At 47.4% G+C, this 14331-nt stretch overlaps 7 protein-coding genes across 7 annotated transcripts; 6 read left to right on the forward strand and 1 right to left on the reverse strand.

Moving 5' to 3' along the window:
- The first annotated feature begins 218 nt into the window (after positions 1 to 218).
- BT62DRAFT_607508 (uncharacterized protein) lies at positions 219 to 924 on the forward strand. Its single transcript, XM_043181582.1, has 4 exons — positions 219 to 290; positions 344 to 523; positions 637 to 674; positions 732 to 924. Exons 2-4 carry the CDS (start codon positions 373 to 375, stop codon positions 840 to 842), a joined length of 300 nt encoding a protein of 99 aa, XP_043043301.1. The 5' UTR covers positions 219 to 290; positions 344 to 372; the 3' UTR covers positions 843 to 924.
- On the forward strand, positions 618 to 2484 carry BT62DRAFT_928534 (aromatic compound dioxygenase). Its single transcript, XM_043185532.1, has 7 exons — positions 618 to 674; positions 732 to 1250; positions 1303 to 1622; positions 1677 to 1749; positions 1801 to 1902; positions 1962 to 2136; positions 2191 to 2484. The coding sequence occupies exons 2-7, from the start codon at positions 1007 to 1009 to the stop codon at positions 2447 to 2449; spliced, it is 1173 nt and encodes a 390-aa protein (XP_043043302.1). The 5' UTR covers positions 618 to 674; positions 732 to 1006; the 3' UTR covers positions 2450 to 2484.
- Positions 2485 to 3066: 582 nt separating this feature from the next.
- On the forward strand, positions 3067 to 3780 carry BT62DRAFT_1002109 (uncharacterized protein; the record flags this gene model as incomplete). The annotated part of the gene is made up of 3 exons (XM_043176814.1): positions 3067 to 3195; positions 3251 to 3338; positions 3395 to 3780. The coding sequence occupies 3 exons, from the start codon at positions 3067 to 3069 to the stop codon at positions 3778 to 3780; spliced, it is 603 nt and encodes a 200-aa protein (XP_043043303.1).
- A 126-nt stretch (positions 3781 to 3906) lies between these two features.
- BT62DRAFT_991901 (manganese peroxidase 3) lies at positions 3907 to 5943 on the forward strand. Its single transcript, XM_043190306.1, has 15 exons — positions 3907 to 4085; positions 4136 to 4266; positions 4328 to 4386; positions 4440 to 4513; positions 4571 to 4631; positions 4682 to 4879; positions 4936 to 4972; positions 5026 to 5033; positions 5082 to 5162; positions 5216 to 5285; positions 5339 to 5348; positions 5399 to 5434; positions 5489 to 5664; positions 5712 to 5776; positions 5837 to 5943. The coding sequence occupies exons 1-15, from the start codon at positions 3983 to 3985 to the stop codon at positions 5847 to 5849; spliced, it is 1122 nt and encodes a 373-aa protein (XP_043043304.1). The 5' UTR covers positions 3907 to 3982; the 3' UTR covers positions 5850 to 5943.
- Positions 5944 to 6469: 526 nt separating this feature from the next.
- BT62DRAFT_886595 (alpha/beta-hydrolase) lies at positions 6470 to 8980 on the forward strand (the record flags this gene model as incomplete). The annotated part of the gene is made up of 19 exons (XM_043182886.1): positions 6470 to 6713; positions 6762 to 6843; positions 6900 to 6955; positions 7005 to 7058; positions 7112 to 7142; positions 7193 to 7250; positions 7297 to 7431; positions 7490 to 7502; positions 7556 to 7689; positions 7748 to 7959; positions 8020 to 8046; positions 8098 to 8123; positions 8176 to 8227; positions 8279 to 8285; positions 8343 to 8504; positions 8560 to 8600; positions 8657 to 8769; positions 8821 to 8856; positions 8907 to 8980. 19 exons carry the CDS (start codon positions 6470 to 6472, stop codon positions 8978 to 8980), a joined length of 1557 nt encoding a protein of 518 aa, XP_043043305.1.
- Positions 8981 to 9565: 585 nt separating this feature from the next.
- Positions 9566 to 11711, forward strand: BT62DRAFT_963304 (uncharacterized protein; the record flags this gene model as incomplete). The annotated part of the gene is made up of 11 exons (XM_043188677.1): positions 9566 to 9644; positions 9707 to 9757; positions 9807 to 9853; positions 9902 to 10015; positions 10069 to 10338; positions 10392 to 10469; positions 10815 to 10912; positions 10966 to 11149; positions 11211 to 11302; positions 11361 to 11485; positions 11537 to 11711. The coding sequence occupies 11 exons, from the start codon at positions 9566 to 9568 to the stop codon at positions 11575 to 11577; spliced, it is 1179 nt and encodes a 392-aa protein (XP_043043306.1). The 3' UTR covers positions 11578 to 11711.
- Positions 11712 to 12384: 673 nt separating this feature from the next.
- On the reverse strand, positions 12385 to 14321 carry BT62DRAFT_963308 (periplasmic binding protein-like II). Its single transcript, XM_043188678.1, has 6 exons — positions 13737 to 14321; positions 13575 to 13685; positions 13452 to 13522; positions 13240 to 13392; positions 12823 to 13190; positions 12385 to 12768 (listed from the first exon to the last, which is right to left on the reverse strand). Exons 1-6 carry the CDS (start codon positions 14121 to 14123, stop codon positions 12593 to 12595), a joined length of 1266 nt encoding a protein of 421 aa, XP_043043307.1. The 5' UTR covers positions 14124 to 14321; the 3' UTR covers positions 12385 to 12592.
- Between the last annotated feature and the right edge of the window lie 10 nt (positions 14322 to 14331).

Genomic DNA, 14331 nt, shown 5'->3' on the forward strand with positions numbered 1-14331 from the left:
TGCTCGCGGTATCTTTGCCTTGCATTCGAACAATTAATAGCTACTTCCGCGTATTGACGGCTCATATTGCCGCTTTGCTCCGGAGTGATACTTATCCTACGGCCTAGGACAAGCATCCCATGGACCTGGTCAGTCCTTTTGGAAGATGTGGCACGAGCTGATCTGTGATGGATGACTTAATCGCAACGCCTTTTTTTGACGTCTTTTAATCGGACACCCGTCAGACCACTGATACTGCGACGGACACGATGGTAGATAAATGCCAAGAAATCAACTTTGTTTTTCTACATGTAAGCGAATCCTCGGTCTTTCTACTACCCTCAGGATGAATTGCCGTTCGAAGTTTTGGTGTGCTTGTTTTTTTAGGACGATATGACCTGGATGCTGCTATTTTCACATTGTGGATTCTCTGTTGCGCCAATTCTGGTTTCGAGGAATCCTTTAGCAAAAGGATATTCAATGTTCAATGGAATATCGGACTGCGCAAATCAGACGGCGTCCAGCGCCAAGCCAAAAATATTGCGTAAGTCAGATATGTTGCGCACTCGAATACATTCGAGGCTTGCCATGTCTTTTCGACTCTGCTGTTACCTAACGGCTAATTCGGCCCCAAAACTCCAAATTATGTTCTTTCAGATTTTCTATGGGACTTGCGCAGCTCAGAGGGAGGAAAGGTCGGCAACCCACGTAGAGACGGCGTCTACCCCAGCATGCTTATGGTTATCATCCAGCTCGTATATCTGAAGATGAACCAAGGGCGTTTTGGAGAACTTGATATCCTCTGGCCCTTGCAAAATTTCTGGAGACTCCCCGACCAATTCGATCCAAGCCACAACTGGTAACCAGTCCGCGACCTAGCGTATACCCGCTTCACGGCCGACCTTATGTCGGATGTGCATTTGTGGACAAAGTTCCGTTTTCCCGTGCACCAGGACTGCGGAGTATAGAGATATAAGTTGACGATGATCCTTTATCCGATAATTTCTACATTAGGTCCCAGTAGAAGATGGTGTATCTCTCTTCCATCGTGTCTTCTGTTTTACTCGCTGCGACCACTGTCGTTGGGCACTCGGGATCTGCTCCTATGAGCGTCGCCGAGGTTTCTCGTCGTACCGAGCCTCAGCGATCTGCAACTCGCTCGCTTGGAGCATGCCAGGACGTCCTGTCTCGTCGTAATAAAGCGGAGAAGTCATCTACGCGTCGTGCGGCTTTGGCAGACGAACTTCGAAGGAAGCGTGGACTTGCTACTCGTAAGTTGACTTCGTTTTCTCTTGCAAACCATGATGCCGAATCCATCGCAAGGGGCTCCGTACAATCGCGAGCTCGCTCATTTGTCGAGGGAGGCGGATCTCACAATTGAGTCTGCTTCCTTCGGCGGACTCTCTGTTGTCACCCCTGAGATTGAACGAGGGATGCTCTACGTTGCGGGGGAGTACGTCCGTTCGACCGTCTCAGAGGATCAGCAGGGTATTTATACCTACGTTGATCTGGAGGTAATTGATGTATCGAACTGCTCGGCTCTCCCCAACATGTACGTCGACTTCTGGCATTGCAATTCGACTGGTGTGTACGCAGGAGTTCTCGAGTCCGGCAATGGCGATTCCAGCGATCTTTCCAACTTGGTCAGTACTGCTGTGATCGATATGTGTCCCTCCAGTTGACATTTATTATAATAGGATAAAACATTCCTCCGTGGCATCCAACGAACGAACGAAGAGGGACATGCATCCTTCGAGACCATCTTTCCAGGTTGGTTCGGATATGAGTCCTTGTCCTGGGTCTGACTGACTTATGCGCCAGGTCACTATTCTGGACGTGCGACCCATTTCAACACGGTCATCCACAGCAGCGGAACCTTATTTGACAACGGCACTTTCACGGCACCCCGAGAGCACCTCATTGGTAAGTAATCTGGGCTAAACACGGTATTCGTCATGTGCTAATGCTCCATTCGATATCAGGCCAAATTTTCGTTGACCAGGACTTGATCCTCATCGTCGAGGCTACCTCTCCATACAACACCAACACCATCGAGATTACAACCAATTCTATTGATCAGATGTTCGGTATGATACCGGGCCATCCTGTTCTCGAGTACATTTTACTTGGCGATGACATCTCGGATGGTTTGCTACTGTCAGTGTTCTTTACGGCGGTTTATTGTGTTGGCTGAACCTTCCCGACTTATAGATGGGGCACCATTGGTGTCAATATGAGCGCAAGCTACGAAATTCCGCCGGCTGCCACTTTAACTGGAAATGGAGGTGTCATCTACGATCCTAGTTCTGCTGGGCAAGGCAACACAACTAGTGACGGAGCTGCCAGTGGCAACTCCACTACCGGAGACGGGTCTGCCGACTCGACTTCCTCCAGTGGCAACAGCACCACTCTTCTTCATGGGGACTTGTTTTGTACTTGCACGTCTTACACGGGTGAAGAACTGGTGTAATATCTTGCTCTTCTTTACATGATTTAAGAATATGTCAGCAGATTTTTTTTCTGGTTTCCTGATCATATCTTTATCCCAGCTAATCGGAGCATCACTAAGAGAAACGTATCCTGAAAGTCGGGCTACAAATACCGGCCTAGTTTTCAGTGAATCCTCTTGTCTCATAGATATCACCATCCCTCTTCAGTCTCGAGTTCAATCCGGCTCATTAGGCTGGACACCGTGGCCATCGTTGTTGATGTCATCCTCGTCCTTTTCCTTGATGAAACTGTCTTAGAACTCACTGCATTTATCCTGGCACTGTAGTCTAATAGCGACGGTGATCTCAAGCTTCCAGGTTCAGGTTTCAGGCTTCCTCGCGGGATCATTGTTGACATCTTCAAATTCTAGCGCAGGTATTCAACCCTCCTGAGTTCTTGGCATGGATGTGTCTAGGTTTATTGCGACAAAAGCAAGTGCGAGACCCGAGGATTTACTCTCCGACAGATTTTGTACTATGTTTGTAGAACCCAACAGCTTTCAGATTCACCGTTGACTAAATTTTTATTGTGCGAGCCGTTTCCTTGGTTTGACCCCCAGGCGCTAGCCAGAGATGCCGAGCTGTTCGTTTATATAACATGCCTGGGAATGCGTTATATGTGGAATGGCCTATTCTGATCGGCAAGACATCGTGGCTTGTATTGCATTCGTACGAACTTTACGAACTCAACGTCGATATGGGTTTCACACGCGGATTTGCGACAAATGTTTAGTTTAAACTTGGCTTATGTACACCGATAGGCTATGACTCGCTTAATATAGACTGTGGGAGTATCCACATTTTCGAGTGCAGGCAACTACTTCGCCCAGAATAACTGGAGACTTGGATGCACCAAGCTAAAGGGCTACCGTAATACCCGAAGGGGAACAAAGTCGATAACATGCACATTTTCACGGGCTGAAAAGGGACACAAATTCTTTATACGTATAACAACAACATGCTTGAGTTCCAGAACGATATGGCACGAAATGAAAGAAACATGACGCCACGGAACGGAGAACAACGTGAAAAAGAATTGGTTTTTTTGGCGTACCACGGCAACAAGCTCTTGCCATTGCAACTCAGGAACCCGGAACCGGACGTTGGCTTACTCGGTATATCCCACTTTCCCTCCCATTATCCTGGTATCCAGACGCTTCGGTGGCGCCGATTCAACTCTTGCAGAGACCGAATCATCTTCCCTTCTATCCATTGTACAATACCTCTGATTCGGCGCAATACCCGCTGTGGAGTATCTACGGTGCTTCCCACCCAGACTCTGTACGTCGACACGGGACACGATAATGCATGAAGATATCTCACGAGGGCGCGCCTGTACTCCCAATTCTGACCATGATCCTGTCCTCTGGTTGGCAGTACCGCGCAGGTGTGTTTTAGCGTGCCAAAGTTATCACTCGCGTGTGAGCAAAGTGTTATACGCGACGTGTTATTGGACGGGCCCGTCTCACAGTTTTGTCTTCATGTCTTGTTTTTGGAATGAGAGAGGCGTATAAATGCTGGACAAGGTGAGCCTTCACTGCAGTAGTCAACACTACATGGCTTTTGCACACCTCCTTGCTGTTCTCTTCTCTCTTGCCGTTGTACGCCAGTCCGACGGTATTGCTTAGCCTTCTCTGCTTGCAATGACTCTAATGGCCTTTATCTAGCTGCCCTCACCAAGCGAGTGGCATGCGCCGATGGTATTCACACCGCCACCAATGAGGCTTGCTGTGCACTATTCCCCGTCATGGACGACATCCAAGCGAACCTGTTCGATGGAGGAGAGTGCGGAGAAGACGTCGGAATTCTTCTTAGTCTTCAATTTGCCTTCACTGATTATGGGCGGCATTGGTATTTAGGTACACGAGTCGCTTCGTTTGACCTTCCATGATGCAATCGGCTTTTCTTTTACTGAAGGGTGAGCTCTATTTCTACTTTTAACTTTTAAATGACACCTGATGTCTTGGACAGCGGTGGTGGTGCTGATGGATCCATCATCATCTTCTCCGATATTGAAACGAACTTCCACGCAAACATCGGCATCGGTACGATTATAATAATCGTAGTTCTTTGAAACTCGTATTCATGGATTTTTTATCTAGACGAAATAGTGGAAGAACAGAAGCCATTTATTGCCCGTCACAACATTACTCCAGGAGACTTGTACGACATTTAATACTTTCCAAACTATGACATTCTTAAGAATTTATCAGCATCCAGTTCGCTGGCGCAGTTGGGGTGTCCAATTGTCCAGGTGCTCCACAATTGGAATTCTTGTTGGGACGACCCCCAGCCACTGCACCCTCACCTGATCTCCTCGTTCCCGAGCCTTTCGATACGGTGACATCCATAATTGCCAGATTTGCCGACGCAGGTTTCAATTCGTCTGAAATCATCGCTCTTCTATCTTCGTGCGGCATTCTTTCCTTCTATTCCTGCAACGCCTCCGATTGACATCCCGCTCTAGGCATACTGTTGCTGCTGCTGATCACGTAGACCCGACGGTAGTGTTCATTCATCTACATATTATCGTCTTTTTGCTCAAGGATTTTTGCAGATTCCGGGGTGTGTATCTTGCGGTGTCTTACCTTCATCTTTACTTATTTTCTTTAGCACTCCATTTGACTCAACTCCGTTCACCTTCGACACCCAAATCTTCGTAGAAGTCCAACTGCGGGGCACTCTCTTCCCCGGGTACGTCCCTTGCTTTCCTTTGGCGGGCTAGTTGTTGATATTCATTCGGACAGCACTGGTGGTAATCAGGGTGAAGTTGAGTCGCCACTGGAAGGAGAGCTGCGACTCCAATCAGACTCTTCGGTAAGTCGCGGCGCATATGTAACATATCATCAACGACTTATTTCGATTACTAGTTGGCTCGGGGTTTGTCCAATTTTTTACTGATGCTTGAATGCAACTTCATCTTTCCACAGATTCGAGAACAAACTGCGACTGGCAGTCTTTCGTCGGTATGTGTTGTTTGCGTTTCTCAATAGCGTCAATCATTTTGACAATTGTCGTAGGTGAACAAGTAAAGATGCAGACCCAGTTCAAGGCCGCTATGTCGAAACTTGCTGTCCTCGGACAAGACGTATCTCAGATGGTGGATTGCTCTGAGGTAATCCCAGTCCCTCCGCCACCTGTCACGCTAGAGGCATTCTTGCCTGCTGGGTTGGACATGAATGACATAGAACAAGCGGTGAGGCGTTTCGACATCTTCACGAATAGATTTTCATTTTCTGTTAGTGTGCCACTGCCGCTTTCCCCATTCTCACGGCTCAGCCTGGGCCTGTCACCAGTGTTGCTCCAGTGTAAGAGTCTCTGAAATTTCAGAGCGTGTGTTTGTTTACTGATTTCTTTCCCTTGCGTAGCCCACCATCCTAAGCGCATACAAGCAGGAATGTTTCTCATTTAACTTGAAATGTAACAACTGTAACTGTAACTGTAACTGATCGAAAATCCAATAAGTGTTGTTTGTGCCGATATGTTTTTTGACAATTCACCACGGGTGTGCACCTCGAATGAATTGGACCTTTACATGAATCTTCCTTCAGGATTTCGAGCGGATCATAAGCGCTCCGGGCAGCCCGCGTTGAGACAAACGGCACATCGGAATGACGACATGTGAGAGAACATTGCCACCTTCGCAAACCATGCATGCGGTTCACATACCATTTGTAAAAATAACCCACTTTGCACCTACAGCCGATGTAATAAAGAGTGGTTGAAACGGGGGCCTAGCGGTATGGCACACTTACCTTCATTACGAACTACTAACCGCGGTCCGCAGATGACTGTTTAGCTCGCCCGAGCTTAATTCAAACAGTATAATAATCATGACGCAAGTCCAATAGTACGCCGTGTTCGTGAATCCATATGGTGCAGCCTTCTTTGTTGTATAAAAAGTGGACATATGACTATTTCCGAAAGTGCAGCGTCTGCCTGAGGCGTTATAAAGAGTGTTCCTGCATCCCACCGACTCAACACCCCCATTTTCGTTGGAGATGAAGTTTTTATCTCTCGTTGCTTTCATCTCTCTATGGTCACATGCTTTAGGTATCGGAGGGGCCATGCAAGGCATGGAAGACGCTATGGAGATCCAGCGGCAGCAAATGGAGCGACTGCACGAATTCCTTGGGCCTATCAGAGACTCAGGTGGACTTCCAAAGCGACAGGACAGTCCGACGATATCATTTGAACACCCCAAGGCCAAGGAGTTCTTTGTGGATGGGACAACGATTCCTGATGGTTTGTTTATATCACCTTGGTTCCAATACTTGCAGTAATGCCTCGTAGTGAATTTTGACGCTGGACCGTCTTGGTCCGGGTTGATGCCCATATCTGCTGACCCAAACGAGACTCGAAAATTATTCTTCTGGTTCGTTTCTGAGGTCCCTTTGAACGTATAACAATGGAGCATCAGGCTTCTTCCAGGTTTTGGCCTACTAGCAACGCGTCGAATACAAATGAGTTACTGTTTTGGACTAATGGTTGGTTGGATCAAATTTGCTATTCAAATAGCGTCTCATTTTACGCTAGGCGGCCCTGGATGCTCGTCCTTGGAAGGTTTCCTCCAAGAGAATGGGCCCATCTGTATGCCGTCCATGATTTGACTTGCTTCCCCGTCTTACATTGCTCTCGCGAAGCTTGGTCATGGGGTCAAGCAGAACCAACACCGTAAGTCATGTATCTACATCCAGAGATCCAGGTACTGATAGCTTACCAAGGAATCCATTTTCGTGGACTACTTTAGCTCACGTTCTTTGGGTCGAACAGCCAGTCGGAGTAAGCTACACGAACTCGGAGAGAATGAAACTAATATGGAACGTAGACTGGCTTTAGCCAAGGCACCCCGAACATCACAAACGACGACGAGCTCGCAGAGCAGCTGACTGGCTTTCTGGAGCAGTTTCTCGAAGTCTTTTCCGAACTCAAGGGAAAAGACTTTTATCTTTCCGGAGAAAGTGTGAGTGTAAACCTCAAGCTCTTGTCGGGGATATATACGTTGACGACCTAACCTACAGTATGCTGGATTCTGTAAGCATCGAGACTTACTCCAGGAATCAGTACATGCAATTTATTGGTGATAGACGTGCCGTATATCGCAAATTGGATCTATGAACATCCTGGACTCGACCTGAATTTGAAAGGGATTTCGATTGCTGACCCTTCTCTTTCATATGGTGTCGTTCAGCAAGAAATTCCGGCTCTCCGCTTTGCACAGGTATGACTGCTAAACACTCGATAAAAAACGGACGTATACCTTGATTCCGTCCATACAGGCCCACGCAAGCCTATTCCCCTTCAACAGTTCATTCTGGAGCACGCTACAAAACATATCCGACACTTGTGGATATACTGACTATCTTGAGAATTTCGTTACATACCCTCCTGCTGGTCAACTGCCTTTCCCTGCCGGAGTTGTCGAAGGAACGCTTGGAACTGTCGACCCGAGCTGCAGGATTCATAGTCCGATACAGCGTGCTGTCGGTGTGTAAGTTCTTCGATGAAGACGCGCATAACGTAGGCATGGACGGCGTTGACTTTTTTACAGATTGAATCCAGTCTTCGATGTATATCGGTAAATATAACCGATACAGGGATCGAGGATACGCTTATCATCTAATCGCAGAGTCTCTGATACATTCCCCAATCTCTGTGAGTCTCCAAGTTATTTGGTATTATCGACGACCTTCTGAAAACTATTCAGGGAGTGTACTTGGCTTTCCCCGTTCTACGCAAGAATTCATTTATTTCAACAGGTGCTTTCTATTTTTGTTCTTCTAGTCCACTCTGTTGACTCATTATTTAAGGACGGACGTAAGTTTCTTGCTTTCAGGAATTTGCTAAGACACTTTACCGTCATCACAATGTCAGGTACAAGATGCCATTCACGCACCTCATGTAGAATGGACCGTCTGTACGAATACCAACGTATACGCAGGCAACGGGCGCGATAACTCCGTCGCCTCTACTCTTAGCGTGCTTCCGAATGTCATCGAGAAATCGGTCAGAACCGTCGTCATACATGGACTTGCAGTCAGTCATCAATTGTCTAGATTGTCGAGACACTCTTAAACACAGACTTCCGTAGGACTTCATTCTAGTTGCTGAAGGGACTCGTATCGCAATTCAGTAATATTAATTGTCTCTGTCATAGTAAGGGAAACGAAACTGATCATGATTCGTAGAAATATGACTTGGGGAGGAGCTCAGGGCTTCCAAACGGCTATCGAACCGGAGAGTTTTACCGTCGAGAACTTCGGTGTATTCGGAAATACGCATACAGAGCGTGGATTGACTTGTATGTCAATGAGCCTTGCTTCGCAGGTAGGAGACTGACAACTACGTGCAGACGTTGAATTTTTCTACAGCGGACACATGACGCCTCGTAAGTCAGTTTTAGAAGCTGAGGGTCAATTCTCACTTATTTCCTTCCAGAATTTGTCCCTTGGGCAGCGTTTTCGACAATTTCATTCCTTCTTGGACGGCAAGAATCACCTTCAAGTGGCTGAAAGTTGGTGTAGAAGATGAATTCAAGTGAAAATTGTTGCTGAAATAATATGTTTCCGTGTGTTATGGAATGTGAAATCCCACCTTTGTCCATACTATCTGTGCACGAAAAAAAAAGAAGTCAATGTTCGAATCTTCGAAAGGGGAAGATGAAAGAGGGGAATTCTTGAATCGGGGATCGCGCGAGAGAGGTTAGTTTGGAACCAATGGTAACACCGAACTTGAAGAGTGCTCGTAACTAAGCCAACTACAGATGTACTGGGAAACTAAGAAGAAGTAATCAGAATGTTTAGGGAGGAGGGCGGGCGAGAAAATTCTACGTGTACTTCGACTACGAACAGTGAGTGAGAGGATGAAGGATTGAGGAAAGGGAGAATTGAGAGCGCTCGGCTAATTCCGGACTCTTCCGAATGTGCACGTGATAATCTGGCATAAACTCGTGGGAAAAAAATCACTGTCTGCAGATAATTTTCGTTTTTGGTAAAATTTCGATGCTAGATCGAGTACTTACAACAGCATTCCGGCGACCACCCCTTCCGCCCTTAACATCCTATTTTTCCACAACTGCCTTTTGTTGCGCCAAAAAGATGCCTCCAAAAAAAGCAGCAACCGAGAAGAAAACTCTGTTGGGTCGGCCAGGAAACAATCTCAAGATTGGTATCGTAGGTCTGGTCTGTTCCCTTCGACTATCCGTCTTTTCTTCTCCTGATTTACTCCTTTCCTTCAAGGCGTGCCTAACGTAGGAAAATCGACTTTTTTCAATGCCTTGTCAAACACCAGTATGCCTTGATTTTTGTGGATCGGGCTCCGTTGGTTACACGAATCCAGGTCTTGCGATCGCGGCGAATTACCCGTATGCGACTATCAATCCTGAGGTGAATCTCTTCCCATCTCATCGGGAAATACGTAATCACGGATTATAGGAAGCACGCATTCCGGTGCCAGATGCTCGGTTTGACTGGCTATGCGAGACGTACAAACCTGTATCCAAGGTCCCTGCCTTCTTGACCTGTATAGATATCGCTGGGTTGACAGCTGTGAGTGCTATCACCATCTCAGAGCTCAAATGGATTGTATCTCACGATCTTAGGGCGCTTCAACTGGTGCAGGTCTTGGTAATGCTTTCCTGTCCCATGTCCGGGCCGTGGATGGTATCTTTCAAGTCGTCCGTGCCTTTGAGGATGCTGAAGTTACGCATGTCGAGGGAGACGTGGACCCTACACGAGACATGAGCATTATCCAAACCGAACTGCGGCTGAAAGACATCGAATGGGTGGAAAAGCACTTGGAGGGCCTGAAAAAAACAGGAAGAAGTCTTAATAGCACGAGTTTAGCTGATAAAGCCAAGAAGGAGGAGATTGTGGGTATTGTTCTGCACTTTTTAGTCCTCATAATCTGAAAACCTTTGCCTAGGCAACCGTCGAAAAGATTTTGAAGGTTCTGACTGTGGATGAAAAAGACGTCCGGAAGCAAGATTGGTCCAACAAAGAGGTGAGTAATGCAACCAGCGGAGATTTCTATTTCTTCGTGATGAAAAAGAGCCTTGTGCTCGATTTAACCCAGCTCTTCGAAGAGGGAGTAACGCCCCATTATTCTTATGAGATTTTTTCATGTTCTGATCCTTCATCTTCCTCGCTTGTTGAATGTAACTGACGAACTTTTCAATAGGTGAATAATCATCTACTTGAATTTTTGAATGACGACAAAGAGCTTGAAGCTCGATCGACCCAGCTCGTCGAGGCGGGAGTAACGCCCCAAATGCCCATGAAATCAATCTTCCATCTGACCTGTTCCTTCGTCCTGTGACATTCACGGATCTGATTGGTGAATCTTCAGATCGATGTTGTCAACGGCCTGCAACTACTCACCGCGAAGTCGGTGACCTACCTTGTCAATCTGAGTGAACGGGACTATATACGGAAGAAGAACAAGTGGTATGTCATTCATAGTTGATACCGTCACGAGTACTCTAACAGTTTCTTTCAAGGCTACCCAAGATCAAAGCATGGATCGATGCCAACAACCCCGGCGATCCCCTAATCCCTTTCTCTGTGGCGCTAGAGGAGCGTTTGGCCGGCATGTCGCCGGAAGAGAAAGAAGAAGAACAGAAAAAGGTCGGAGCACAGAGCGCCTTGCCTAAGATAACGCAGGCCGGATATAGTAGTCTGGATGTAGGTTTTCTCAATCCCTTGTGTACATTGTGCATTATCGCCGATCTGATGTTGTTTTCAGCTCATTCGATACTTCACCTGCGGTCCTGATGAAGTACGGGCGTGGACTATTCGAAAGGGGATTAAAGCGCCTCAAGCGGCCGGTGTCATCCAGTACTGTTCTCCTTCCCTCTGATCGAGGTATCGTATTCTGATAGTTGTCTTTTTCCAGCTCTGATTTCGAAAACAAATTCGTTTGCGGTGAAATCATGTCTTACGACGATTTAAAAGAGTATGGAACCGAAGCCGCTGTCAAGGCTGCCGGGAAGCTGAGACAACAAGGAAAGCCTTATGAGAGTGAGTTGTTTTTTCTCGAGTCGCGAACTAAGTTCTGATCATTCGGAATAGTGGTCGACGGTGACATTGCTTACTGGAAAGCAGGAGCATGAGATCTCTGCTCATGTCAGTGGTTGATATTATGATAGGAAACGAGTATATGTAGTGCAAAGGAAAATGAATGTATACACCTACTGTAGATTCGAAGGTTTTGGCAATGATCGCAAATATTCGGACCGTTTAGCCGGAGAGCCATTGCCAGGGTCCGATGGTCCTTGCCAACTGACTACCATCATCGCCTCTTCTATGGGCTGCAGAAGTTGCTACATGCCAAGTCTGCCTACACTGCTACTATCTCTGGCTCTAATACCGACTGGAATCTCACTAACTAAATGTGAGATGGACTGGCTGAACGAGTGACTTGGAATCATGGTATTTTGTCTAAAGTCTGGGATAGGCGCTGTTGACGAGGTCAATATCCGACGGTAGGTATAAGGCTGTTCCCACATCGTAATGTCACTAATGTTTCCTCTAGCCACATCCTTGTACTCATCGAAAATGCCTCGCACTTCGCCTGTTACCACCATAGATGAAGACTGATGCATCGCGTTTGCGATCTTGTGAAGAGTGATTATTCTGTGACTGGCTTCGGCCCCGGATTTTTCGTGAACCAACACCGACGTTCTCCCATGTTGAACGACTTGAGTTTTTTCTTAATCATTCATTCCTATCTAAGGGCACCACATCTGAGCTACGCACAAGTATTGAGGCCATCTGCTTGCTTTTATCTGAATGCGTTGTGGATCAGCACTGCTGGTTTGTTTTTTCTCCAAGGTACGTCCTATCTCGCGCGTTGCTCGGCCCGGCTTCTCTGATAGGTTTTCCTGTGCTCAGTGTTTTTAAGTGTTATCTTCTTTGTTGGGCATCGATAAAAGGTGACACGGCAATTGAAATGGATATCTTTATCAGTAATAAACAAAATGAGGGTCGGTATCTCCGAATGGAGGTTAAAAAAGTAAACAGGGTTGGTCAATCGAAATGTGAGTTTCTCAAGAATAGTCCTTCCCATAAATACTTATGGTATTCGTAGGTATTTGGTGTAAACCAAGTAAAGTTGGTATCGATTGATTATTGGTATATGCCAACCTGTCTGAAAGCTGACGCGGGCTGGCTGATGGGGCTAGGTCCTTGCGGCAGTCCGATTAGTTGCTCAATCTGGAAGCGGAACTGTTCGACAACGGGGCGGTTGAGCATGAATTGATCGAAGGGCGTCGTATCCAGTAAACTTCCGTAGGAGGACAAAGCTATAGGGATGACCACTGAGCACTCCGAATCTCACGAAGCAGCCGAACACATACGCTGCAGTCCGGCCTTTGGCGGCACGTCGTTCCTCACACTCCAGCCTCCAGTTGCCAGCACGGTCTGGTAATCGACGGAGAGCACCCAGTTCATATAGAGCTTTGCCGCATTGGGGTGCGCCGCGGTCTGGAAAATTGCAGCGCGCTGGGACCAGATAGAAAGTCCACTTGGGTCGCTTGTGGGTAGCTGCTCGACAATTCCGGTAGTGGAATTGGGGAATCCAGCAGCGGTGGTGAATGTCACCGCCTGCTCCGCGGAGGAGAGGAGCACGGTCGTGGGAGTGACGCTTCCACGGACCCAATCGATGCCCATTGCGATGAAGTTGTTGATAGCCGCCCAACCATGGGCTTGCTGAATCTTGTAGAACCTGGGAAGTCATGAGTATCGATGGTCAACGCCTAGAGAAAGACCATCACAGGAAAAGGACACCATCGTCGTCATTGGGGTATACGGATACGATCTTGTTCAGCCATTGCGAGTTGAGATAATCGAGGAAATTCTTGGGTGCATTGGCGGCAGTCGTTTTTGCAGTGGCGTAGGTGTTGGTGAAAAGATAGTAGGCTATGCCTCTGCATCAAAACCCTTCCATCAGCGATCGTCCGAAATACGGAGAGATAGGTGGACTTACACGAAGGCCCCGTCCGAGTCTTTGATGTCGTTGGTAACCTGATCCCATCCAGCCGGTTTGTAGTTGAGGAGCTTTGAAATTGTTATCAGTCGGAGTAAGACTTTGGCCACTGAGTTTACTTACTTGGCCTTCACTCTTCCATCGCACGAAATCGTGGTAGGTCTGCAGATGGGCGACGTCTACTCCGGCCTTGCCAGTCTGGTTCAATGAGCGGTCGATAATCGCTTCGTGGTACTATGGATGAATCAATAAGCTCGTAGGATGGTTGTAACAAGGAAACTTTGCCTTGGACAAATCGACAATCATTGTGATGTTTATCTCTGGGAACCTTTGCTGGAAAGCCTGGACGAAGGAGTCCTGCTGATTAATCGTGTCGCCTCCTGCCCTAACGACTAGTTGGCCTCCTTCGGCAACTGCAAGGGCGTACAGCTCGTCAAGGGTACTATTTTCCACTCCAGACGAGGTCGGACTAGGTCCAGCTGAGCTAGCGATGGTGCTCGTAGCATTAATGGTGCTCGCGGCAATGCTGGCACTCGCTACAGAAGTGCTGTTCGCGGCAATGCTGGCACTCGCGACAGAAGTGCTATTCGCAGCAGCGCTGATGGTCGCAGCAGAGGACGAGGAGCTCGATATGAGACACGTCGCGAAAAGAATAAGGAAGGTGCGCATCATGAGGTGATGTTCGAGTAAAGAGTGAATGAGTATCCTAGGTATACAGAGGGAAGGGTACGATTTTCTGGGCTGACCATGTCCTCATCTTTATAGTGTCCTGCTCTCGTCTTCAGAGCCAAATCGCACCGTGTGTCCCACTGTGTTTTAGTACGGTTACTATTCACATCTATGAACCCGCCCACCGCCAATGCCGAGCACGCGTTATGTT

This window comes from Guyanagaster necrorhizus, assembly GCF_019112545.1.
Source record: "Guyanagaster necrorhizus MCA 3950 unplaced genomic scaffold BT62scaffold_5, whole genome shotgun sequence".
Lineage (NCBI taxonomy): Eukaryota > Fungi > Basidiomycota > Agaricomycetes > Agaricales > Physalacriaceae > Guyanagaster > Guyanagaster necrorhizus.

Coding starts and splice junctions, on each gene's coding strand:
- BT62DRAFT_607508 (XM_043181582.1), top strand. CDS start 373: ATGACCTGGATGCTGCTATTTTCACATTGTGGATTCTCTGTTGCGCCA. Junction 524..636: donor CGCCAAGCCAAAAATATTGC/GTAAGTCAGATA, acceptor ATGTTCTTTCAG/ATTTTCTATGGGACTTGCGC. Junction 675..731: donor GCAGCTCAGAGGGAGGAAAG/GTCGGCAACCCA, acceptor GTTATCATCCAG/CTCGTATATCTGAAGATGAA.
- BT62DRAFT_928534 (XM_043185532.1), top strand. CDS start 1,007: ATGGTGTATCTCTCTTCCATCGTGTCTTCTGTTTTACTCGCTGCGACC. Junction 1,251..1,302: donor GAAGCGTGGACTTGCTACTC/GTAAGTTGACTT, acceptor ATCCATCGCAAG/GGGCTCCGTACAATCGCGAG. Junction 1,903..1,961: donor ACCCCGAGAGCACCTCATTG/GTAAGTAATCTG, acceptor ATTCGATATCAG/GCCAAATTTTCGTTGACCAG.
- BT62DRAFT_991901 (XM_043190306.1), top strand. CDS start 3,983: ATGCTGGACAAGGTGAGCCTTCACTGCAGTAGTCAACACTACATGGCT. Junction 4,086..4,135: donor CGTTGTACGCCAGTCCGACG/GTATTGCTTAGC, acceptor GCCTTTATCTAG/CTGCCCTCACCAAGCGAGTG. Junction 5,435..5,488: donor CGACTGGCAGTCTTTCGTCG/GTATGTGTTGTT, acceptor CAATTGTCGTAG/GTGAACAAGTAAAGATGCAG.
- BT62DRAFT_963308 (XM_043188678.1), bottom strand. CDS start 14,123: ATGATGCGCACCTTCCTTATTCTTTTCGCGACGTGTCTCATATCGAGC. Junction 13,523..13,574: donor GATGGAAGAGTGAAGGCCAA/GTAAGTAAACTC, acceptor ACAATTTCAAAG/CTCCTCAACTACAAACCGGC. Junction 13,191..13,239: donor GACGATGGTGTCCTTTTCCT/GTGATGGTCTTT, acceptor ATGACTTCCCAG/GTTCTACAAGATTCAGCAAG.